At 41.4% G+C, this 25614-nt stretch overlaps 1 protein-coding gene across 1 annotated transcript in view; it reads right to left on the bottom strand.

The window, feature by feature from the left end:
* Positions 1 to 2644: 2644 nt before the first annotated feature.
* LOC130848746 (pregnancy-associated glycoprotein 2-like) overlaps positions 2645 to 25614 on the bottom strand; it is a 36182-nt gene continuing 13212 nt past the window's right edge. The window contains exons 9-14 of the mRNA XM_057727153.1: positions 7334 to 7451; positions 7113 to 7231; positions 6633 to 6764; positions 5716 to 5909; positions 2935 to 3076; positions 2645 to 2848 (exon numbers count right to left, since the gene is read on the bottom strand). Of these exons, the coding sequence (XP_057583136.1) occupies positions 2645 to 2848; positions 2935 to 3076; positions 5716 to 5909; positions 6633 to 6764; positions 7113 to 7231; positions 7334 to 7451 (909 nt within the window). The remainder of the gene's footprint in view (positions 2849 to 2934; positions 3077 to 5715; positions 5910 to 6632; positions 6765 to 7112; positions 7232 to 7333; positions 7452 to 25614) is intronic.

Genomic DNA, 25614 nt, shown 5'->3' with positions numbered 1-25614 from the left:
TGTCAATTTGCCCCTAGAGGAAGCTCAGAAAGGCTGAAAGCTTTCTGCACACTGGGTCCCCCTTTACATGAGTGGCATCTTCCTCCATAACCTTGGAGTTGAAGGAAAGGAACATGCTGGTCCCTGGAGGGGTGGGGCTGTCTCAGGGATCCACATGGGCCTGTCACTTCACAAGTAGGGCTAGAAAGGACAGCACATGTTTGGGTGGCTGATGACTGGGATGGGGGAGGGGGCGGAAAGGGGAATCATCTCAGCTTGAAGGACCTCAACCATGACCCCCCTGAAGGAGAAGACCACTGACAATGTTCCCTTGAGATGGGAAGAATAGAAAATATTTTTTATTACCCCACACTATCCCTCTTAATGAGGAGGTGGCAGAGTTTGTGGAGCTGTCACCAACTCTTCCATGGTCTAGAACACCCCCCTGCCACTTCTTTTGGAGCTGCCTCTCCCCAGCTTCATTCATGGGTTGTTGAAGGAAACTGTCAACATGTGGGGCAAGGCAACATGATCAAGTAAAGCCAATCATAGTACCCCATGTTCCTGCCAGGATGGATGGTCTAGGGCTGGGCACATGATGTGAGGTGGACCAATCAGAGCCCTCACTGGTACCATTATGTTTCCTGGTACCAGGAAACATCTTTCCTTTTGGGTTAGATGCCTTGGGGCATGTAGAAGCCTGATGGAAGAAAGCTATCAGACTAAGAGAATCAATGATGAGAGAAGGGAAAGAGTGAGGGAGAGAAAGAGCTAATTGCCTCTGATTTCTTCGGTCCAGTCACTAACATATTTGGATCTGTTCTGGTTTCTGCTTCCTGTATCCCCAGTGTCCTTCCAATGAGTCTCCACTTTCCTTGAAGCCAGTTTGAGTTGGTCTCCTTTCAACTGTGGTTCAGATGAGGTTCTAGATCCTGCCCGATTATGATGCACCTTCCCAACCCAAAGAGAGTCACCCATTCGTATTAGCACCATTGGAAATTGAATCCTTTATTCTTTAATGAAAATAGGGCTTTGCAGGTCACCAAACACAGTCGACCACCATCCCTGGGCAGAGGTGACCTACATGTGAGTGAGTGTGTGTTTGGAGTGGGCCTGATTGATTCCTGAAGCAGCCCCAGCATTTACACTGCAGGAGCCAGGCCAATCCTGTTGCTTCCTCGATCGTAAACTGAGAAATACAGCCTCAGGAAGACATTTCCCAGGACCCAGATCTCTGAGTTTGCCCCAATCTCTGATCCCCCTTGAAACAAGCTGAAACAGGTACCTTGAGGACCCTGAGGAGACAGAAATACACCCCAATCAGCCTGATCCATTACCTTCAACCCCCCTCAGTATCCAGAGCAGGCAGTTCTGAGTTTTATTTCCCTCCATTGGTCAGATACAAATTACTGCCTCAGCAGCTGGGGAAGTGGGGTGCTCATCCAAAAACAAGAACGGCCGACACATGTGGTTGCCCTGAGGTATGGGGGTGGAGAGGGAAGGTTTGGAGTTTGAGATTAGCAGATGCATACTACTATATAGAGAATGGATAAATAACAAGGTCCTACTAAATAGCACATGGTACTATCATAATCAATATTCATAATGGAAAAGAATAGTGTATATATATATATACACACACACACACACACACACATACATATAGACATAACTGAGTCACTTTGCTGCACAGCAACTATTAACACAACATTGTAAATCAAATATACTTCAATAAAGCCAAAAGAGAAAAGGGGGCAAGAATGGCCTATCGTTCTCCTTTTCTGTCCTTCGTACACATGTTCACTGCTTTCTCTGCAGAGAATGCCATTTCTTCTCTCTCATCATGAAAACCCATTTTTAAGGCTGTGTTCGGCCCCCCTAGGAAGACTTCCTGGACCCATGCTAATTCTTCCTGGCCACTCCAGGTTGAATTGGGTGACTTACCCTGGTGTTCCCCTTATCTTTAGCCCTCATCACCCCTAATCTGGACCTGGCAACACTTAGCACAGCCCCTGGAGGTGCCATTTGCATGGAGTCCAATGTAGATTTGTCTCCACCCAAGCAGGCCTCCTCATGCCTCCATGAGGCTGGGGCTTTCATATTACTGAAATTCCCTGTCTTCCTCAAAGCCTTCTTTGAGGCCATCAGCCTCCTCTAAATTCCCATAGGGAGGTGTCATTAAGCCTCAACCTTGTACCTGGGTTGTGCAGTCACTGTGCACCCTTTACTCACATGAGCATCCAACCTCCCCACAGAGGTCTCGTAGCCCAACTAACAGAGGAGGAACTGGGGCTTAGCAAGCAGAAGTTGCAGTTGATGATTTGGGGAACCATGTAATTGATCATCCAACCCAGACTCTTTCAAGATGGGAAGGGAGACTGTTAATCATGATGGTGGGACAACACACTGAGAGTGTCCCCAGCCAACCCCACTTGTCACTTGGCCTATTTCAGGGATTGCTAGAGGTGACTTTCCGTGTTCATGCATATTAGACCTCTGGTGGAACTGAAGCTCTTTGAGGGCAGAGGCCCTTAGTGTTCCCCTCTCCTTGTGCCTCACACCATGCTGGCACAGGGTGATGGCTCCATTTATTCCAGGATGATGGATTTCCCAAACTCCCCTTTACTCTCAAGGGGTTAGTTTTTTGGGAGGCACAAGCCCAGCCTCATGGTGTGGCTTGGCCTGCAGAGGGCTCCCTCCTCCCAGCAGGAACCCAAAGATTCCTGCAAGGCCCAGAGTTGAGGACCAGCCCCCAGGGTTGTTCCATCACCTTCCAGATGTAGGCTTCAGCGGGCACTGGATAGGCATTGCCATTGATGGTGAAGATGATTGCAGGCAGGTGTCTAATGTTGTCACATGGAACCACATACTGTTAGAGAAAGAGGAGAGAGGTTGGCCCAGCTGATGCCTGGTGTGTGGAGAGCCCCAAAGTGACCCTTTGGCCTGTCCCATCACCTGTTGACCAAAAGGACTGGCGTAGATGAGGCCATGAATGCCGAATATGTTTGCAGTCGGGCCAAGCAGCAATGGGGTCCCGGTATCCAGAATGGCCTGGCAGCCATGGAAACAACCAACAGCAAGCCCGTTCATTTTGATGCTGAGAGACAGTGGGACAAAATGGGCAGCAGAATCACTGTGAAGACTCCCCACATGGTGGCCCCTCTCCCTGACTGTCTGCAGAACAGCCCTTCAGCTCATGCTCTGGTCACCTAACCTTCTTGGATTTCCTTTGCGTTCTTGAATACAGCAGGCTTTTTTGTGTCTCATGGCATTTGCATGGGCTGGTTGCCATTTGTAGAAGACACCCATCCCCTTTGTCTAGCTAATTTCTCCTCATCTTCCAGTTTCTAGCTTAAATGTCCCTTTTTCAGGGAAGTCTTCACCCAAGACTAGATCAGGCTCCTGTCTTGGTCTCTCTCTATGAAGATTCTTCCTATTTGTAGCAAACACCGAAGTGGTAATTCATGATGTGTGTGACTTGTTTCATGTACATCTGCCTCACTAGATATAAGGGCAAGTTGTATCCTCAGTGCCTCATTCAAGTGCCCAGCACACAGTGGATGCACAATGTATCTTTGTTGAGTGAATGAATGAATGAATAAGTGAGTGAATAAAGAAACGCCTGAGGAATAACTTGTTTCTGGTGTCTGACCAATAATGGTTCAGTGCACACAATGAAGCTGGAGGTTCTCTTGAGCAGGGATATTCAGAGTGGTGGGGAGGGAAACACAGGCTACCCTGGGAGAAGTTGTTTCCCAGCATGGCCCCCACCCAGCTCAGACACTGAGGCTCCCAGCCAGGCGATGCCCGACCTAGCCCAGGGGCCTCCAAAAGACACATAAGAGTCTGTCTGAGGGTATCATACAGAATCCCATCAGTTATTTACCTTGTTCTCAGGCCACTCCTGGATACCCACTTCCTGATTCTCTCTGTCAAAGCCTCTGTTGCACTGTGTTCCCAGGATGTGGGGTTGGGTGGCAGTGGGTAGGGGGTGTGTCTCTTTGTATGAGTCCTTTCAGGTCTCAAGAATGCAGCTGACCTCTCTTCACTGCTGTTAATCTTTTCCCAAAGGAGACCAGTTTCCCACTTTGTCAAGGACTTTCCCTGTTTTTAAACTAGCATTATTGTCTACTATGAGCTCCCTTGGTCCTGTGTAGCCCTGGACATTGGTCATCTTATCTCAACCCTGTTTAGGCTGGTAAAATTCTCCCTGATGCTCTTCTCTCTGCACTTTGGGGTCCTCAAAGCACACCATCTGCCTCACAGCCCCTTGGTGCATCCCTCTCCAGGCAGCATGCACCTCTGAGGACCCTGTTTAGGATCCTGGTCAGGGCCCTGATCAGAATGCCTGGGGTGTTTGTTGAGCCCATGGGTGTTCTGTGTATCTGTGTGTTTATGTGCTTGAATGTGTGTTTGTATATGTATCTGTGTGTGTGTGTGCATGCTTGTGTGTCTCTGAGTGTGTCTGTGTACATCTGTGTGTGCGTTTGTGTGCATATCTGTGTTCCTGTTCATGTTGATATGCGTGCTAATGTGTGTATTTGTATGTGTCTCTGTGTGTGTTTATATGTGTATCTTTGTGATTGGAGCATATGTGTCTCTGTGTGACTGTGTCTGTGCATGCAGTTGTGTGTGTCTGCATGTGTCCGTTTGAAGGAGTGGGAGTGTAACTTGGGCTGGCCCTCAGAGGGAGAGGCTTACCTGGTCATGGTTATCTGCCAGAAGTAGGTTCGAGACACTGGTATCCACTTGAGCTCTCCTCTGTGGTAGCTGTGGTCCACCCCACCAAACATCACCACACTACCATTCTGTTTCTGGCTGAGGAGAGAAGGAAGAGGGAGAGCTCCTGGTCAGAAAATCATGCCACTCACTGTCTGAGGGCTGTGCTTATCCCCCCATCAGAGGCACTACTATGGTCCCCATTTTACAGATGTGGAAACTGAGGCACGGAGGGGTTGATTACCAGATCAAGGTCCATCACCTAGCAATGGATGGCACAGAAGAGGTTCAAAGCTGGGCAGCCTGGCCAGGGTCTTACAACCACCCTTCTGAAGAGAGCCTTTTCCCCTCCAGCTACCAGAGTGCTCAGATATACCCTCAGAGGACAGCATACTTGAGGTGTCTGGCTCCTTCTTTGTGTAGACTGCTATTTTTCAGACAATCTGAGGCCTAAGGGCACTAAGGGTGTGAGTTCATGCTCATTCAGGGTTGGCTTCATCAGCCTGTGAACCATCCATGGGGTGTCATGCTCAGCAGGGCCCCAGACCTCTGCTCTCCCTGTCTTGAAATTCCTAATACTTTTTGAACAGGGGATCACACATTTTCATTTTGCACTGGCTCCTCCCAATTGTGTAGTTGGTCCTGAGCTCCTGGTAAAATGTTAGTGAGGAAGAAAACATTCCTGCCACTCCCTCTCCTTCTTTCCATGTCAAGTCCATCAGCAAATCCTGTTGCCCTTTCCTCCAACCTGTAGCCTGACACCTTCTACTGCTCTCCCTCTTCCCTGGACCCCCCTTGACCAAGCAGCTGCCCTTGAGCCCAGGAGCATGTTTGTGTTCCAATAAAACTTAATTTAGAGGAACCAGGGGTGGGGCAAAAGGTGGACCTGTGGCTCCAGCTATGCTGGTCTAAACAGTCTCTCAGGAAAGTTCTGAATCAGGAGGTATATAAATTTTCATGTATCTGAAAGCATCTTATGGCTGATTTAGAGAGAGTGCTTCTCCAGCTTGGACTTACGTGCTAAAGTAGAAGGCAAAGACAGGCTGAGAAATGAGGCCGTGTGCCCTCAGGTTGTCGAAGAAGGGGGTGAAATTTTTTGTGCTCTGCCTGGGGTAGGCCAGGCCCAGGATACCATCAGCGATTGCATGATTCAATCCACTCTCTTTCATGCTCAACCCAAATTCCTGGCCCAGTTTGAAAATATTCATGATCTGTGGGAGAGAAGAGTGTTCCCACAGAAAGGTTTGCAATGTGGAGCTGGCACTGGGATGGGGTGGAGATGTTATTAGCATGTAAGAGGAGACCTGAGGCCTGGCTGTGCCCTGGGTTGACCTCAGATGGTTAGACCAATCAGGGACAGGAAACCTGGTTCCATTTGTGCAGAGCTATGGATTTTAACCAGCACCTGCTCCTCCTGCACACACCAGGTGAAAGGAGTCACGTTGGCCTCATGCCTTCTGTAAGGGTGGGGAAATGGAGACTCAGGACAAGACCAAATGTTTCCCACTTGCAAACAAAATGAGTAGAGAGCAGGGTAGTCTTCTCTTTGGCATCACTATGATCAAATGACAGAAATGGACTGAATTCATTGAAATGCATTTGGATTCTTCATCTGCCCAGGAAGACAGAAGCCCTTTATAAAATGTCAATCCCAGGGTTCTTATGAAAATTCTGTCTGGGAAACATGCTTTTGGAGTTGTCTGTGGGTAAGAGAGACAAAGAGAAAGAGAGAGAGAGAGAGAGAGTACTCAGGCCCTAATGTGAGGCAGGCCATAGATTTTACTAGACTCTCAAAGGCTCCCTACAGTGAAAACCTATTTATCAGGCCCTTCCCACATCTGTGGACCCCTGCTTTCCTTGCCCAGATACCTAAAGCCCTTGGCTGACTCCAAGAGCCCAACATCAGTTTTATCCTCTCCCCAAATATCTCATACCTGCATGAATCCTGACTGGCCACCCCAGATCCACCGCTTACTAAATGTTTGACTTTTACAAGGCCCTGGCTCTTTGCACCTCAGTTCCATCCTCTGTATAATGAAGCTCATCATAGCACTTGCTGTGTAGGGCTGTTGCAGGATTAAACATGTTATTACCATGAAAGTGCCCAGAACAGTCCAAGAATAGAAAAATGAGTGCTTTTTTCCCCTCTCCCTGTTCGCAGTGAAGTGAAACTTGAGCTGTTCATGGGCAAAGGAACTGCAAATCCACACCCTGAGTCACACTTGGGCTTAGCCATTCTGGGAGTTTGTGTGTCAACAGGGGCACTGTGTCCCCAGGGACGCTCCTGTGGGGAGGGCAGCCAGCTACTAGGGGATGTTGGGAAAGAGAGGCCCTCCCAGTTGGTCCTGCATCTGTTTTGTAAGCAGTGGTTGTTCCCAGGGCCAGCCCAGATACAGCTTCTGGTTTCCACTTACCCGAACGGTGTCATAGCCAACAATTCCAGAAACGTTCCCAGTGCCATATTTGACACTGAAGGAGTTGCTGGCAATCCGGAAGGTGGTGGACGAGCGAGGGTTGAAGAGATTGTATGTACCTGCAGACACAAGTAATGAGTGTCCCTCAGGTGCCAAGGAAGCAGTAATGGGTGGGAGGGGAGTATAAGATGGGCAGGGGTGGGGGTGGGGCAGGTACTCACGGCAGGAAGGACTGGAGCAGTAGATGGAGGGCACCCACATGAAAGGCGAGGAAGTGTCAAAGATGACCCTGAACGCCTGAGGGGGCGTTCCAATGGTGATATTGCCAACATAGGCCAGCTACAGGGAAGTGGGGATGGGAGGTGGGGACAGATGGTTAGGGCAGGTCCGGCTGCCCTGGGCACCCTTGACTCCAGGAGTGATACCTTCCTTGAGTTGCCCCATGTATCCTGAAATCACTTTCCAATCACCACACCTCACAGCCTCCTCTCAGAATGGTGCCTTCATTTGATTTTTTTTTTTTTTGGTCTGTTAGAGATCTTGTTTAACCAACCAGGGATTGAACCTGTGTCAGTGCAGTATTAGCAAAGACTCTTTCTTGGAAGTTTTTCATTTGAGAAGCTTTCCAATCCCCTCTTTAAGGCCCAGCTTCAGTGTTTTCTTTTCCAGGTGGCCCTCCTAGGTCAGCCCTGGCCACTTCCTCTAAACTTGGACCATGTGCTATCAACACCACACACTTGGCTCTCTTATTGGACATGCATTTACTCTTTGCCTATCATTCAGGCTGGCCTCTGCATTCTTGAAGGAGAGATGAGACCTTTTTAAAATCAATAACAAGATTGGGATTGCCAAATATACATTACTAATAAGAAAAAAAAATCAAAATGTACAACTTAAATATATATAGTTTCTTCTATGTGAATTGCATCCCAATAGAAGTTCTTAAAAAATTAAAAACAATAAAATAAAATCAATAACAATAACCAGAGTGTTAGATTTTTATGGAGTCACAGGCCATAGGGCTATAGGGCTCAGTAACATTTTTCTGCTATCCTTCTTGAATCTACTGCAGCTAAACTTCCTCTGCCTGGGATTTGAAACTTGGTGTGCAGTTGGCTTTATCTCTTGCTCAGACATGGCTCAACTTTCACCTGTAACTCTATGACTTGCTTAGTTCAGAAAGAACAATCTCCCTCAAACTAATGACATATCTTTGGCACAGAAATGCATGTTTACCTGCCTCCTGGTCATTGCTGGGCCCAGTCACCACAGACCAAGAGCTGAGGTTGAGAGTGCCTTCTCCTCTGGGAATGGGGTCCCTGTTCCCCAGTGTTTCTGCTTCCTGCAGGAGCCCCAGCCCCAACATCCAGCCTAGCACCTCCAGATGAACCCCTGTGCTAGAGCAGAGCACCAAGGGGTGTTGGGGAGCAGCATCCTCCCATCAAACTCACATCCTGTTGATTTCTCAGGGGTTGAAGAGGAATATTTGGGTCATCAGTAGCATTCTGCCACCTGTGGTCAGTGTTCTTCTCCAGGAAATTTCTCAGAAGGTTTTTTTCTCTGAAGGTTTGTCTCATGGTCTTGATCTCCATTAGAGGGATTCTTTCACCAAACATTGGGAAAAGGAAACAAAGAAGGGGCAACAATCAGCTGTCCAAGTTATTGTATGACTGACATACTTTGCATTGTAACAGCACTGTGTATTTTCCCAGCATTTTTATGAGTGTTTTGTTATTATCAGAATGCCATGCAAAGACCAGGGCAAAGACCTTGGTTTGAATACAGGGTCTGTTGTGGACTCTTGGCTAAATCATATGACCATTTGGAGAATCAGTTTCCCCACTGGTAATAAGGTGAATATACTAACCCCCAACCCACATATAAAATGGTGGGTATTAAGAGAGATGATGGATATAAAGTACTTGATATGTAGGAGGTCTCTATAATGACAGCCATTACCATTCCTTTGCCATTCCACTGTTTCTTTTTCAAAGAATCTCAGGAAAACAAGTAGAAGTTGGATCATTATCTTCTTTTTACAGGGGAGGAATTTGAAATGCAGGCAGTTTGTGACTTAGTTGTTTGTTAGAGGTAAAACAGCCTAGAAGTAGCCTTTCAGATCTTTCTCTAGGCTCCAGAAGAAGAGTGGGATGAGAGAAGAAGCCAGGAGATGGGGAAAGATTTAGGGAAATTAAGAGGCTAGAGAAGCAAGAAAGAGTCAAAACAGAAAACAAACAATCAAACAAACAAAACTCAGAGAGTTCTGCATGCACAATGACATCCAGAATGATGGAAGAGATGAAAGAGAGAGATACAGAGGTGAAGGCACAGACACATTCACACTGGGATTGAGAGAGAGCAGAGAGAAGACCTAGAAGCACATACAGGAGAAATGAAATGCTGTTCCATAGGACCACACTTACAGTTGCGGAGGCTATGCACTGAACAATTCCAAAGAGTGCCATTTTCACATAAGGCATGATGTGACTGCTACCCACAGAGTTGTGCAATGCTGCAGGGCCAGCCACCCCAAGACACTTGTTTCCATGGGAAGGTACTAATCAATGTGTGTGAGTTGAACTTTAAGACTGTCAGGGAATCATTATATTTCCTTCTAACCCTGATAGATGGAAGAATAAGAGGACAAGAAAAAACCCAGAAAGGGAGATGATTCCACTTACAATCCCCATACTTACATGACTAGGCACTCTGAGAGGGCTACCAGCCCGAGGATCCCAAGCCAGTTCATGCCTCTTTCCAGGGCTCAACTACTCAAGAAAGAGCGAGTTATGAGCATGCCATAGTGGCCAAGAGCTCCTAGTTATATATGCTCTGACCTGCCCTAATTGCTCCCCTTAGGCCACTCATGTATCAGAAAAGAAATATGAACCTATTGATAAAATCTTTACCTCCAACAATGTCTCTGGGGAGTGGACTTAGAAAATACTCATAATACAGAGATTTCAACTATAAGGTCTTCCTTGGGGCTTGATTGCAAAACCAAAACTGAGCCATGTGGACTAAGAAGGGGGAGACTCTTACCAACTTGGACACAAAATGCAGTACTAACATGATAAAAGTAAATGCTACGGGCCATGCTTGATATTCATGATCTCATGTGATCTTCCAAATAACTTCATGAGAAGTGCATTGCTGTCCTCAAAAGAAAGGAGATAGCTAGGAAGGAAAGAGGTCAAATGGCAAAGTGAAGACTTGAGTGGCAGCCCAGTGACATATGAATGAGGGGCTTTAGGTGGTGGGACAGATGGCACAGATCAAGGGCACTTATGATGCCAATCTGCTTCAAAAATCTAGGCTAGAGTAGTATTACAATTGCAGAGTTTCACTGTTGCAAGAAATGTGATGCATGCATCCACAGGATACTTTATATCATCCAACAAACATATATGGATCACCCTGTGTGCTTGGGTCTGGATTAGATGCTGAAAAGTCAAAGTCAGGTAAGAGATAGGGGGTCCTTATCTTCAGGAAGCTAGCAGTCTAGCGCAGTTCTCACAAACTCATGGCCTATCTGGCAAGTGAAAGGGATTGGTGGGCATCATGGACATGGGACAGTAAGAATATGCCCTACCACTGGGGACAGCCTCTTTTCAGCTCCAACCAGCCTCTGCCATGCTTGAAAGCAGCCTGGTTGGCCAAGTTTCAAAGGACGTCAGAAGTCTGGAAATTTATGAAAAATCCCCTGATTTTAAATGTTAGCAAATAATTATTTTTTCTTCACAAAACTTCATGTGAGCAAGACCTGAAACAACTCTGTGCTGAATTCAGCCTGCAGGCTGTGCAGATTTTTCTTTCTGGCCTAGAGGTGAGAGTAGAGAGGGAAAAGAGAGGGGGTTCAATTCATGTTGGTCAAATGAATAAGAGACTGAATGCATCTTAACAGTGTTAATTTTCCTTCCAATTGTAAGGGAAAATCACTAGGGTCTTAGAAATCAATAAAGTTAATAATATCCACTTGTTGGCATCTGATATAATTCCCTAATAGGATCCATGCCTTGAAATATTTTGTCTACCAAAACAAACATAGAAATAAATAAATTTTAAGTATATTATCTCTCAAAGAAGACAGAAAAAGCTACTCAGAGCTCCTACTCAGCCTGAGATAAATAGGCTGTATGTCAAACCATTATTCCAGCCAAAGTAAAGACAATGGAGTTTAATGTCTCTTTCCAGGATTCTCAGTGCCCCAGTGTTACTGTTTGAGATCTATTGAGGCCTTTCCTTTGGGTAGAACAAAGGAAGTCTGCCCTGGACACAAGGGATAGATGGGGTGCTGAGTCTTCTTACTTACTTTGGCCCATTGTTAAAATTCAGATTTGGTTGTTCAATCCTTATGGAGATTATTTGACAGCATCTAGCAAATGACACACACAAATACCATTTAGCTCAGCAATTCTACTTTTAGGGATTTATCACAAACATACCCTTGCAAAAATACAAAAAGACATATGAAAAAGCTAATCACTGCAACACTCTTCATAAAAGCAAAAGATTAGAAACATACCTGAAGTGACCATCCAGGGGGGAGTTTTGAATAAGGCATAGGGCATCCAAATAATTGGGTACAAAGGGGATGCAGGGACACATGATATGGGTGTGGTTTTCAGGCTATATTATTTATATTTTTCAAAAGAGGGATCACAAAATTGTTGACAGTTTGTTGTTTTTCCATACATACATATGTATATTTTCAATAACAAAGAGTGGAAGAATAAACCAAAAGCTAATAAAAATTGTAATTTATAGGGGAGGGACAGGACAGAAATGAGGTGTTTCTTGTTTTATATTTTGACTTTTCAACTATGTAAATGTGTTACAGAATCAAAAAATAGATGAATGCATCTGTCAAAATTGAGAAGTAAGACAAATGAACCTAATTCTATCAAGTTGGTGACACTGCTCCACAGAACAAAACACTACTTAAGTAGCTTTAAAATGCAGTCTTGACTCTGCATTCAGAGTGGGATATCTTCTAAGGAGAAAGACAAACAAACATACAAAACAATCTTTCCTCCAAAACAAAACAAAAGCCAAAGAATTCTTAAACTATACACAACACTTTACTGTTGGTGATATTGCTACTATGATTTTGAAGATATCATATGTATGTACATACAAGTTAAAGCAAGTAAGTAATTAATGCTGATATTGTTGTGAATCAAGAGTTTCCATGGAAGAGAGAAAAGAGATTTAAGGCTACAACCAAAAAGCTTAAGTAAAACCCTGTGGTCTTAAACCTTGAATTGTAAGTATGTTTGTAACAATGAATTATTTTCCTTCTATTTTAAATAAAATATGTATTTATTGGCTCTGACCACTGAAAAGCCTAGATGCAATGGCAACTTGATAACAGTGAGTATCCTGAGGCCTAGCTTGTGACCTCTAAATATCATTTCCCACCAGAGGATCCAGAGATTCTTGAGGAGATGGCTGATTTCAGGGCTGGACAAGAAATGCACAAGATAAGCCTGGGAATCTTGAAGGACCAGATAGTTGAACATCTTCAAAGACCACTGGGGGCCAGATAAGAAGTTTAGGAATCCATATGAAGAGGCCAAAATGGGACAATTTTGAAACAAGAGGGAAGGGGGCAGGGCACAACCTTTAAAAGAATGATATAGACTAAGAGCATGACAAACTGAGTAGAACCAAATCAGTCCAAGATGATGGACAATTTAACTTTCACTAGACCTTGAGCTTCAGTAATATAAGCATATGTATCAAAAGTGGGCTGTGGCAAAGTTCCTGTAAATCTCCATACCTTCCTGAAATAGCTGGAATCCTCTTCCCACTCATTAGCCTAAGGAAGTACCCACCCCTATAAATCCTGACAACCCTATACCCTGATGCCTTTCTCACTTTCTGAGATGGCCCACAGTCTGTCTTTGGAGTGTGTTTCTCTCTAAATAAATCCATTCCTTATCTTTCAGTTTGTCTCTCAGTGAATTCCTTCTGGGATGAGTCATCAAAAACCTGAGCTTCCATACATCCTGAAAGGAGGTGTGTGATCTCAGTTGAAAGACTTTGGGTTTTGGCTGCTTTGGAGTTTCAGCAATGTGGGTTTAAGTCCCAATCAGGGTTTTGTCTGGGTCTGAGTCCCAGTCACATGGGTTTGAGTCTCAGTCTGAGTTTTGGCTTGGTTTGATTCCCAGCTGTGTGGGTTCATATTTCAATCTGGGTTTTGCCGGGGTTTGAGTCCCATCTGACAGGGTTCCAATCCCAATGTGAGGTGCAAGTTTTCTATTTTAGCAACCCATCAAACTGATTGAAACAAATTAAATACATAAAAGGCCATGACTGGGACTTCACTGGTAGCACAATGGAGAAAACTCTATGCTCCCAATGAAGGAGGCTTGCTTTCAATCAATGGTCAGTATATTTCACATGCCGCAACTATTAGTTCATGTTCCACAACTTATTTCCTACATGTCGCAAATAAGATCTGGTGAAACCCAAAAAATAAATACACCTTTTTTTAAAATTCTGAATTATATTCCATTGTATGTCTCCACCACATTTTCTTTTTCCATTCATCTCTTGACAGATCCAACTTTTTTCTACATCTTGGCTATTGTGAATGATCCTGTGATGTACATTACAGTGATCTCAGAGAGACAGCAGTGAGCAGTCCTGAAGAGAGAGATTAAATTCCTTCCCAGGAATTGTACCTGAGTAGCCTGGATGAAAATCTGGGAATTCTAATCTCCAGATAAGTTGGGGTAGAGGCTAGAAGCAAAGTGGCCCTAGCTCTTTACATCATTTGAAACCAAGAATGTTTCAAGGAGGCAAAAACTGTAAAAACAGGTACAAAGTTTATTATTAGAGACAGCACAATGTATTGGAAAGCAAACAGAAGCAGTTTATTTATTTAAGACAGAAGCAAGGCAGAAATGCACACCCAGAGACAAAGGGCATGGGCTTCCTTTCTAATGAAGAGCAGCACATTGTCAGAAACTAGTTAGAGATACACACCAGAGAGAAGTGTGTGCATTTTGAACAAGGAATGTGATAAGTCAGAAACTAGGCAGAAATACTAGGCAGAAATACACAAGTGGAGGAGAGCGGGTGTCCTAAACAAGGGGTATAAGAAAGAAGTGATTTAATTTACTTATATAGGGTAGACTTTCCCTGTGTTTGTTTACATGTGGCCAAATATCTTGTTTCTGTTTTCACACCTGACCATTCCTAAGACTATCCCCAAGATGCGTGCACAATATTTTGCTAAGATGGATCCCTCTGCAGAGGCCTATGGGTGCATGTCCACACTTACTATGTGCAGACAGAGGAGTTTTCCATGATCTCAGGTGTGGGCACCTTACCTCTTTACTTCAGCAGAGCTCAGCTTCTGCCACTAGCTTTGTCCTTGGAGTGTCTGGCTAAGAACAAAGCTTCAGTTTCACTCCACTTGACAAACACCAGCTCTCCAGCCCAGAAGCACACGTATCTCCTATCTCAAATACTCCCTGAGAGACATGAACCCCAAAAAATCTTTAATGGGAGGATGAAGGGTGATGGTCTGTCTTCTGTAGTTTCTTCAGGCTGGCAAGGGCCTTGAAGACACTACCTAGATGGGGTCATTGTCTCTCACACTGTCTTATTAAGGGGCCTCAGGGTGACTTTTGTTGTTACTTCAACAGGATCTGTACTGAGCAGTGGATGGAATTTCTGTATCAGCATCATCTTGATGTGAAACTGTCGCAATCTGACAGAGACAAGTTTAGCAAGAAATTTCAAAAAGGTAGGGGCCAAAGATCAGTAAAAGAATTATTGAAACCAGGGTCTAAAGCAGGAATAAGAATCAAGTTACATTTGATAGCAATTTTTGGTCCTGGTCCAGATAGAGTCAGTGCTTGGGTTATCCTGTCCAATGGAACAGAGCCATTTAAAATGGCCATATATATTTTTATGTCTTTTTTTATTGGCCCATTGTGATTGATCTAGGTGTAACAGACTCAATTAGAGGTAGTTTGAAGATTGACTACCTGAAGTTTAATAGATAAAGAGATCTCATTTTGTCTACACCTGGAACTTTGAGGAGACCTGTAGCCACATAACCACTTGTCTAGTTTTATAAAAAGTAGGTTTTAACTTTTGATGTGTCATTAACACACAAACCAAAGCAGTTGTCACTGTTAATGTTTTTGGTGTTTCTCTAGGTTTGAGAACATGCAAGAAATTGGGCTCATAAAAATCCTTACCCAGAAATATCTAACTATCTGAAAGTCTGTTCTCTCAGTTTTTCCCAGAGTACAGAGTGCCTTATTTCTGATCTCCACCCTGAACTCCTTTCAAGGGGTATTGTGAATCAGCAGCTGCAGGGGCTCCTAATTTAATCTTTGTAGAGGCAGAGAGCAAGTGCCAGTTTCCAGTTGGCAGGAAACTTCATGGCCATAAATTCAATCTTGACTTGCAGCCATTTCATGTCCATTTTGTCCCACGGTGCTAGGAATGCTCCTTCCCAGGTCCAGCAAAGATTCCACTGATAGCCCACTCAATGTATTATTACTGGACTAGGCCTTGCTAATAGCCTAAAAGCTCTGGACCACATGCCTAAGTAGTTTCTTATGGCCCAGGAAAATATTCTGAATTTTTTCTTCTTCCCTTATCTAGAGTTACACTATTACAATCATTGATCTCATATGGGACCATATATCATCATTTTATCAGAGGCTCAGCCACACATTTGCTAAAGAAAGAAATAACAATTGTCTAGTCTATGGCCATACCACCCTAAATGTGCCTGATCTCATCTGATCTCAGAAGGTAAGCAGGGTCAGGCCTGGTTAGTACTTGGATGGGAGAAATAACAATTTTCTAAAATAGGAAAAAAGAAATTAAGAACTTTGATTAGGTGCAAACGCAGTATATCACCAGGCTGTCTGGCTTAGTATGTTTTCTACTAATCCTTATCTTTAAGGAAAATTGCATACACTGGCATTTTCCATGAGGCATTTAGGAATTTTCCTAGTGTGACTAGACTAGTTCACCTTGGCATAGTCTAATTGTTTATTTACACTTAAATGCATATAGCTTGGTGTTATTCTCCTGATTGTAGATCATGGTGCATCTGATCTTTATCAAAAGATTGACTACAAAGTTAGACTTCAGAAACAAATATAGTGTCCCTTTAAGGACTCAAATTCTGTAACAGTAAAATATAACAAAGAACTACCTGGGAAGTGAATCTTAGTAAATACAGTCGTTAATTAATGAAACAAGGATAATATTTAGTGAAACACAATTTTTAAAACATTACCCCATTTTTATCAAACACAGCCAAGACTAATTTGTTTTTAAAATAAGTTTGGTTTGTTGACTACTTAGGCTCCTCCACACTGACTCAGGAGTAATTAATCAGAAGCAATCTCACACTAAATTTCTAAAGTCCTCTCAAAGTGAAAAAACCATGAGAAAGGTCTGAATCAGATTTTGCTTAAGTGAATTTTTCTCTTCTAGAGGTCCCCTGGGGGGGACCTGAAAAGCCCCTGAAAAAGCCTGCCCATAACCCAGGTGTCTCCAGTTTCTGGAGGGCCCAGGCAGAAAGAAAAGAAAAAATAATAACAATTTTACCCACACATAAATTACCAAATTGTTGTAAACCACAAGCAGCTTAAGGAGAAGAGCTTCCCTATGTCTGAAAAACAAAGAATAGAAGTCAGTAATATGTCAGAGAAAAAGTCATAAAAATATAAACATATTTAGCAGTTCATTGAAACCCATGTAATGAATTTTTGTGCTGAGTGCAGTTTTTCCCATTACTTTTGTTGACCTTCCCTGATGATTGTTTGATAGAGACAGTGATAATCTTAAGACGTTTGTGAAGTTTTTGTTAAGGCTGTATGATTTCTCAAGAAATGGGTGTCTTGATCACAGGAGGCTGTAGAAAGTATACTCCAAGTGGAAGACACATTTTTAGTCTTTTTTTTTTTTTTTTCATTGTGAGGGCATCAGCCATACAGCTGGGAAAGGCTTTAACTCATCAAATAAAAATGAGTTTTTCCAGGGAGTGAGGAAAAGCCAAGTGGCTGTCTTGGATTTTCCATGGCCCTGCCTGTTTAATTTACAGTTATTCTTGATGCATTTGAATTTTCCTGATTTAGGAAAAGACAGCTGTTATGCTACAAGGATATAAGGTTGGCAAAAGTCTGACAATGAGGGGTTAATCCTGTAGAAACAGAATGAATTTTATTTACATGTGCCATTATCTTTATAGATCATTGTGAAAAAAATATTTACTTAACCACAGTAAAAAAAACATTTCAAAATGAAATATAAATCACCTAAAGGCAAATAAATTACACCATCTTTTATCAAAAACAGCATTTCAAGAATAGTTTGTTCTCTAAGTCAAAACAATCAAGAAAAAGATAAATGGTGGGAAAAAAAAGAGAAAACATTGTTCTCTTAACAGAGAGAGAAAACCAGATTTCAGTCTGGTATCAGTTCTCTATTAATAACAAAATTTATTTAGCAAATTAATTTTAGTCTAGTCCCAATCAGTCTTAATAGCATACAAAATTATTTTCACGAAGTTACTTTTCCACAAAACTTTTATCACTTTCTTGATCCATATGAACTTGTCCCGTTTTCCCCATCTATAAACAATTAACTGTAGGATAAATTTTATATCATCACTTTCCTCAACAACATCTCCAGCCTTTATATCTTCTCTCACTGACAACATATATCTTACTTGCTTCACACACCGAAATGCTTCTCTTGTCACTTTAGTAGTTTTGATTACATAACATAAATTTTAACCCTAAAAAAACCTTAACCTCTAGTGAAAACCAAGAAGACAGCAATTGTGAACTCTTTGTCACAAAGGCATTTTAAACTGATTAGTAAACTCAAGAACACATTTCATACACTTTAAAAATATGTATTTTTCTAAAGCTCAATTTCTTTTTACAATTTGGTATGAGCCATGTGTCTAATAATCCCAAAGATCTTTAGTTAATTTCTGGTATGTAGAGCTGTTTGATTTGCAAGTACTTACTTTTTTAAAGTGAATTAAAAATATCTCATTTACAAATTAACCTCGGCAATATTATCAAACAGCAAAGACACATACTAAGATATATATGTCCAGAGAGACACAGAACTCATACTTTCTCATTGAGGTTTACAATGTCTATTTATGACTTGTTTTTTTTTGTTTGTTTTTGTTTTTGTTTTTTGACTTGAAATTTCATTAAGTAACCCAAGGCTGAAGACTCAGGAAATTGGACTGTGTTTATATCCCAAGGACATATAAGGGTTAACTTCAAGCTTTCTCCTAGGTATATTTTGGTTCTTTCAGGGTCAGAATTTTGAGAAAGAAAAAAAAAATAATTAAGAAGCTAGCTTTCTCTAATTTCACATACAAAATGAACCAGTCTGTTAATTAAAAAAAAAACAAAAAACAAAAACAAAAACAAAAAAGCTTTATCTTAACCAATTTTCTCCAAAGTCTAAAGAAGATTGTGGCTATCCAGTGTCAACAAAAAAAAAAAATTTCATTTTTGTAGTCATAGTTTCATAGCTAAAATATAGACCAAATAGTGTGCAAGATGGCTCTAATAACAGAGGCAGACTGGCTGACAAAATGCTGTCCAATAGAGATTGTTCCTCTGGGGAGGTAGGGTCTGTGTTTGATCAGAAGAATCTAGAGGTGTAAGGGAACTTGCAGGAGTGGTGGAAACTTGGTTGCCCCTTGAGAGGTGGGAAAAAAAAGGGGATCATTTAGAGTGTTAGGAGAGTTGCTCTGTTTCCTCAGGCTTTTGATTATGGAGCCACATAGAGCAGGATTCTGAGAAACACATTCAACTCTTGAATATAAGGAAACCTCAGAGCATTTTCCCATCCTGTGGCAATAAAGATCTAATAATGAGACACATTTGCAGGCCATTTCCCATCTCCCAACTTAAATAAAGCCAAGTGCTGTTACAGTAAAAGTTTCCACTTCTTAAAGATATACTCCACAGTGTTTCTTTTGTCTTAGAAAAGCAATTTCCCATGTTGAGTAACCTGCAACCAAGAACAAAGAGTGCTCCTAGAAATGTAATGCAGTGTCCTGGAAGTACTTAGTAAGCACTTGAAGGGGATTCAGTGTGTCCCCCAAATTCTTTTCAATCTTACTGCTTGATGGAGTTTTGAGTATCCTCTACTCCCCCACCGATTTACAACCAGAGGCCTCAGTTTGTTCTTGGTATTGTACACATTGTGTCCTCATATCATACCTGGAGAGGACATTCAGACCAGTGCAGAGAGGTTGGCAGGTTTTTCCTTAAGCTTTGCAGGCAACAGATAAAGCCTGCGATGCAGGCTGCATGGAAGTGGCCAGCCCAATAAGTAGTCCATTACAGTTGATGGGCTGCCAAGGCCTGGAGTCAATGAGGGAACTCCTGGAGCAATTGGAATTGTCCAAAATTTAAAATGCCACAGGGGTCAGGGCCTGAGGATTTTACTTGACACTGAAAACAATGGGCTTGGCAGCAGAGAGACTGCAGTTACTCCTTCCCAAAGAGGGTGCTAAAATGTTAGGTTAAAAGAAAAGTTGCCATGCAAGTAATATGGGGAAAAAAAAAATCTTAGATCTATGGGAGAGGGTGTGAAAGTCAGCGGTCTTGAGCGAGAGGTTTGGGCAAGACTGGTAGATTACCTTGAACTCCCAGGTTTTGGCACCAAATGATGTCAGAGAGAGAGCACAGAGTGGTCCTGAGGAGAGATCTTCATTTCCTGCCCAGGAATTGACCCTGGGTAGCCTGGATGTCAAGCCAGAAATTCTAACCAGTAGACCATTAGGGGCTAGAAGCTAGAAGCAAAGTGACCCTAATTCTTTATAGCATTTGAAAGCAAGAATATTCAAGGAGGCAAAAACTGTAAAAAGTTACACAGTTTATTATTAGAGACAGCACAATGTATGAAGAGCACTCAGAGAAGCAGTTTATTTGTTTAAGACAGAAGCAAGGCAGAAATACACACCCAGAGAGAAAGGGTACGTGCATCCTCTCTAATGAGGAGGAGCACAGTACGTCAGAAACTAAATAGAGATACGCTCCCAGGGAGAAGTGTGAGCATTCTGAATGAAGAGTGTAGGAATTGGTAATTTAAATTATTTTCATAGGAGTGTCCTTCTGGGTCTTTGTTTCCATTTGGACACATATCTTGTTTCTTTTTCACACCTGACAGGTGCTAGGACTCTCCCTAAGATTCGTGGGCAATGTTTTGTTAAGAAGAATCCCACTGCAGAGGCCTATGTGTACATGCCCACCTTTATTGTGGAGTGGTGCCCCCACCCTTTTTGACTCCCATGGAGCCTTCCTTTGAATGTGCAGACAGGGAAAATTTATTGGACCTCAGGAGTGGGCCCCTTATCTCTTTACTTCAGCAGAGCTCACCTTTGCCACGACATTTGTCCTTGGAGTGTCTGGGTGAGAACAAAGCTTCAGCTTGACTCCACTTGAGAAACATCAACTGTCCAGCCCAGGAGTCTATCTATCTCATAACTCAACATGGCAAATATCCCTTTGAGATGATGATTTAAGGTTCTGGAAAAAAATACCCACATGTGGGATTGCTGGATCAAATAGAAATTACCTTTTTAAATTTTTGAGGAACCTCCATTATGTTTTGCAGCAGCTACACCATCTTACATCCCACCATCAGTGCACAGGGTCCACATTCTCATCAACATTTGTTATAATTTGCTTTTATTTCTTTTTAAGCTCTTTATTGGAATAGAATTGCTTTACACTCTTGTACCAGTTTTTGAGGTACTCCAAAGTGAATCAGCTGTATTTATACATATATCCCCATATCCCCTCCCTCCTGCAACTCCCTCCCACCCTCCCTGTCCTGGCCCTGTAAAGCATCACCCATCGCCGAGTTGATCTCCCATTGCTATACAGCAACTTCCCACTAGCTACCTATTTTACACCTGGTAGTGTATATATGTCAATGCTCCTCTCTCACTTCATCCCAGCTTCCCCTTCATTCCCCACCCCAGTCCCTTGTCCTTAAGTCCATTCTCTACATCTGTATCTCCACTCTTGCCCTGTCACTGAGTTCATCAGTACCATTTATTCAGATTCCATATATATGAGTTAACATACAGTATTTGGTTTTCTCTTTCTGGCTTACTTCACTCTGTATGACAGTCTCTAGGTCTTTCCACCTCATTACATGTAGTTCAATTTCATTCCTTTTTATGGCTAAGTAATACTCCATTGAATATATGTGCCACATCTTCTTTATCCTTTCATCTGTTGATGGGCATTTAGGTTGCTTCCATGCCCTGGGTATTGTAAATAGTGTTGCAATGAACATTATGGTACATGTTTCTTTATGGATTATGGTTTTCTCTGGGTATATGCCCAGTAGTGGGATTGCTGGGTCATATGGTAGTTCTATTTTTAGATTTTTAAGGAACCTCCAAACTGTTTTCCATAGTGGCTGTACCGACTTACATTCCCTTTTCTCCACACCCTCTCCAACTTTTATTGTTTCTAGATGTTTTTTATGATGGCCATTCTGACTGGTGTGTGGTGATACCTAATTGTCACTTTGAGTTGCATTTCTTTCATGATTAGTGATGTTGAACATCTTTTCATGTGTTTGTTAGTCATCTGCTTGTCTTCTTTGAAGAAATGTCTATTTAGGCCTTCCACCCATTTGTGGATTGGGTTATTTGCTTTTTTGGTATTAAGGTGCATGAGCTGCTTATATATTTTGAAGATTACTCCTTTGTCATTTGCTTCTTTCGCAAGTATTTTCTCCCAATCTGAGGGTTGTCTTCTTGTCTTATTTATGGTTTCTTTCACTGTGCAAAAGATTTTAAGTTTCATTAGGTCTCCTTTGCTTATTCTTGATTTTATATGCTTTTTTCTAGGAGGTGGGTCAAAAAGGATCTTGCTTTGGTGGATGTCATAGAGTGTTCTGCCTATGTTTTCCTCTAGGAGTTTTATAGAGTCTGGCCTTACATGTAGGTTTTTAATCCATTTGGAGTTTATTTTTGTGTATGGTGTTAGGAAGTGTTCTAATTTCATTCTTTTACATGTTGCTGTCCAATTTTCCCAGAACCATTTATTGAAGAGGCTGTCTTTTTTCCATGGTAAATTTTTGCCTCCTTTTCAAAGATAAGCTGCCCACATGTGCTTGTGTTTATCTTTGAGTTCTCTATTCTGTTCCATTGATCTACCTTCCTATTTTTGTGCCAATACCATACTGTCTTGGTCACGGTGGCCTTGTAGTATAGTTTGAAGTCAGGAAGGCTAATTGCACCAACTCCATCTTTCCTTCTCAAGATTGCTTAACTATTTGGGGTCTTTTGTGTTTCCATACAAATCCTAAGATTTCTTGTTCTTGTTCTGTGAAAAATGCCATTGGTAATTTGATAGGGATTGCATTGAACCTGTAAATTGCTTTGGGTAAGGTAGTCATTTTCACAATATTGATTCTTCCAATCCAAGAACATGGTATGTCTCTCCATCTGTTTGTATCATCTTTGATTTCTTTCCTCAGTGTCTTATAGTTTTATGCATGCAGGTCTTTTGCCTCCTTATGCAGCTTTATTCCTAGGTATTTTATTCTTTTTGTTGCAATGGTAAATGGGAGAGTTTCCTTAATTTCTCTTTCTGCTCTTTTGTTGTTAGCGTATAGGAATGCAAGAGATATCTGTACATAAATTTTATATCCTGCTACTTTACTAAATTCATCAATTAGTTCTAGGAGTTTTCTGCTAGAAACTTTAGGGTTTTCTATGTATAATAGCATGTCATCTGCAAAAACGGATGATTTTACTTCTTTTCCAATTTGCATTCTTTTTATTTCATTTTCTTCTCTGAATGCTGTGGCTAAAACTTCCAAAACTCTGTTGAATAATAATGGTGAGAGTTGGCAACCTTGTCTTGTTCCTGTTCATAGATGGAATGCTTTCAGTTATTCACCACATAAAACAATGATGGCTGTTGTTTTGTCATATATGGTTTCTATTATGTTGCATAATTTCATTCAATGCCAATTTTCTGGAGAGTTTTTATCAGAAATGGATGTTGAATTTTGTCAAAAGCTTTTTCTGTATGATTTGAGATGATCATGTGGTTTTGATCCTTCAATTTGTTAATATGGTGTATCACATTGATTGTTTTGCATATATTGAAGATTTCTTGCATTCCAAGGATAAACCCACTTTATCACAGTGTGTGGTCTTCTTAATGTGCTGTTGGATTCCGTTAGCTAGTGTTTTGTTGAGGATTTTGGCATCTATATTCATCAGTGATATTGGCCTGTAATTTTCTTTTTTTGTGGCATCTTTACCTGGTTTTGGTATCAGGGTGATAGAGGCCTTGTAAAATGAGTTTGGGAGTGTTCCTCCTTCTGCTATATTTTAGAAGAGTTTGAGAAGTATGGGTGTTAGCTCTTCTCTAAATGTTTGATAGAATTTGCCTGTGAAGCCATCTGGCCCAGGGCTTTAGTTTATTGGGAGATTTTTAATCACAACCTCAATTTCAGTGCTTGTGATTGGTCTGTTCATATTTTCAATTTCTTCCTGGTTCAGTCTTGGAGGATTGTACTTTTCTAAGAATGTATCCGCTTCTTTCAGGTTATCCAATTTATTGGCATATAGTAGCTTGTAGTAGTCTGTCATGACTTTTTCTATTTCTGCCATGTCTGTTGTTACCTCTCCTTTCTCATTTCTAATTCATTTGATTTGTGTCTGCTCCCTTTTTTTCCTGATGAGTCTGGCTAATGGTTTATCAATTTTATTTATCTTCTCAAAGAACCAGATTTAGTTTTATGTATTGTTTGCTATTGTTTCCTTCCTTCCATTCTTTCTTTTTCTTTTTCTTTCTTTCTTTCTTTCTTTCTTTCTTTCTTTCTTTCTTTCTTTCTTTCTTTCTTTTTCACTTCCATTTGCATGGAATATCTTTTTCTATCCCCTTACTTTCAGTCTGTATGTGTCTCTAGGCCTGAAGTGGGTTTCTTGTAGATAGCATATATAAGGGGTTGTTTTTGTAGCCATTCAGGCAGTCTGTGTCTCTTGGTTGGATCATTGAATCCATTTACATTTAAGGTAATTATTGACATGTACATTCCTATTATGATTTTGCTATTTGTTTTGGGTTTCTTTTTGTAGGTCTTTTCCTTCCCTTGCATTTCCTGCCTAGGCACTTTCCTTTAGCAATTGTTGTAAGGCTGGTTTTGGTGGTGGTGAATTCTCTTAACTTTTGCTTCTCTGTAAAATTTTTGACTTCTCCATCAAATCTGAATGAGACTTTTGATATATAGGGTATTCTTAGCTGTAAGGTTTTCTCTTTGAAGACTTTAAGTATATCCTACCACTCCCTTCCAGCCTGCATAGTTTCTGCAGAAAGATTAGCTGTTATCCTTATGGGTTTTCCCTTATATCCTATTTTCTCCTCTTCTCTTGCTGCTTTTAATATTTCTTCTTTGTATTTAAATTGCATTAATTTAATATGTGCCTCCCTGTGTTTCTCCTTGGGTTTATTCTTTATGGGACTGTCTGTGCTTCTTTGACTTGATTAACTGTTTGCTTTCCCATGTTTGGGAAGTTTTCCACTATAATCACCACAAATATTTTATCAGATTCTTTCCTTTCCATTTTTCTGAGATGCCTATGATTTGAATGTGGGTGTGCTTAATGTTGTCACCGAGGTCTCTGAGATTGTCTTCCAACCTTTTTTATTCTTTGTCCTTTTTCCTGCTCACTGATAGTTATTTCCACCATTCTCTCTTCCAACTAACTTTCTCATTCTTCTGCCTCAGTTATTCTGCTCTTTATGCCATCTAGAGTATTTTTAATTTTCATTATTGTGCTGTTCACTACTGTTTGCTCTTTAGTTCTTCTATGTCCTTATTAAATGTTTCCTGTATTTTCTCTATTTTGTTTTCTAGATTTTGGATCATCTTTACTATCATTGCTCTGAATTCTGTTTCAGGCAATTTGCTCATTCTGTTTTCATTTATTTGGTCTTGTGGATTTTTATCTTGCTCCTTTCACAAACTTTCTTATCACTTACTATATCTATTATTTATTTTCCATTCAAAAACAGCCTCCTGTAAATCAGACCTACTTTTTTTTCCCTAAAATGTAACTCCATTTCTCATCCCCTCTAGATAATGCACATCTTACTTTGCTTAAGCACTTATGAACTGTCCTTTATGATATCATTCTGTAGATTGGTGAACATAAATACCAGTGATAATTTCTATGATATTTGCTTACTTTAGAGCACATGACATCAAACATATTTATTAATAGTCCAAATCACCTTTTCTTTCTTTGAAAGAGGAAACAGTGTATGTGTTTATTTGCCTTTAAGTGATCTGTATTTGTTTTTTAGAACTTCTGTAACATTGGTTAATAAATAAGTAACATCTCACAGTGACCTTTGATCTTATTTGACCAAGTGTTTTAAAACTTTTTGACAATCTTACCAAGTATCAAATTTTAATTGTTTCTTTTGACTTCCAGCTA

This window comes from Hippopotamus amphibius, chromosome 3 (genome assembly GCF_030028045.1).
Source record: "Hippopotamus amphibius kiboko isolate mHipAmp2 chromosome 3, mHipAmp2.hap2, whole genome shotgun sequence".
In the NCBI taxonomy this organism is placed as follows: domain Eukaryota; kingdom Metazoa; phylum Chordata; class Mammalia; order Artiodactyla; family Hippopotamidae; genus Hippopotamus; species Hippopotamus amphibius.
Note: the sequence above shows the minus strand (reverse complement) of the source record. Positions and strands in the feature narration are given on the sequence as shown.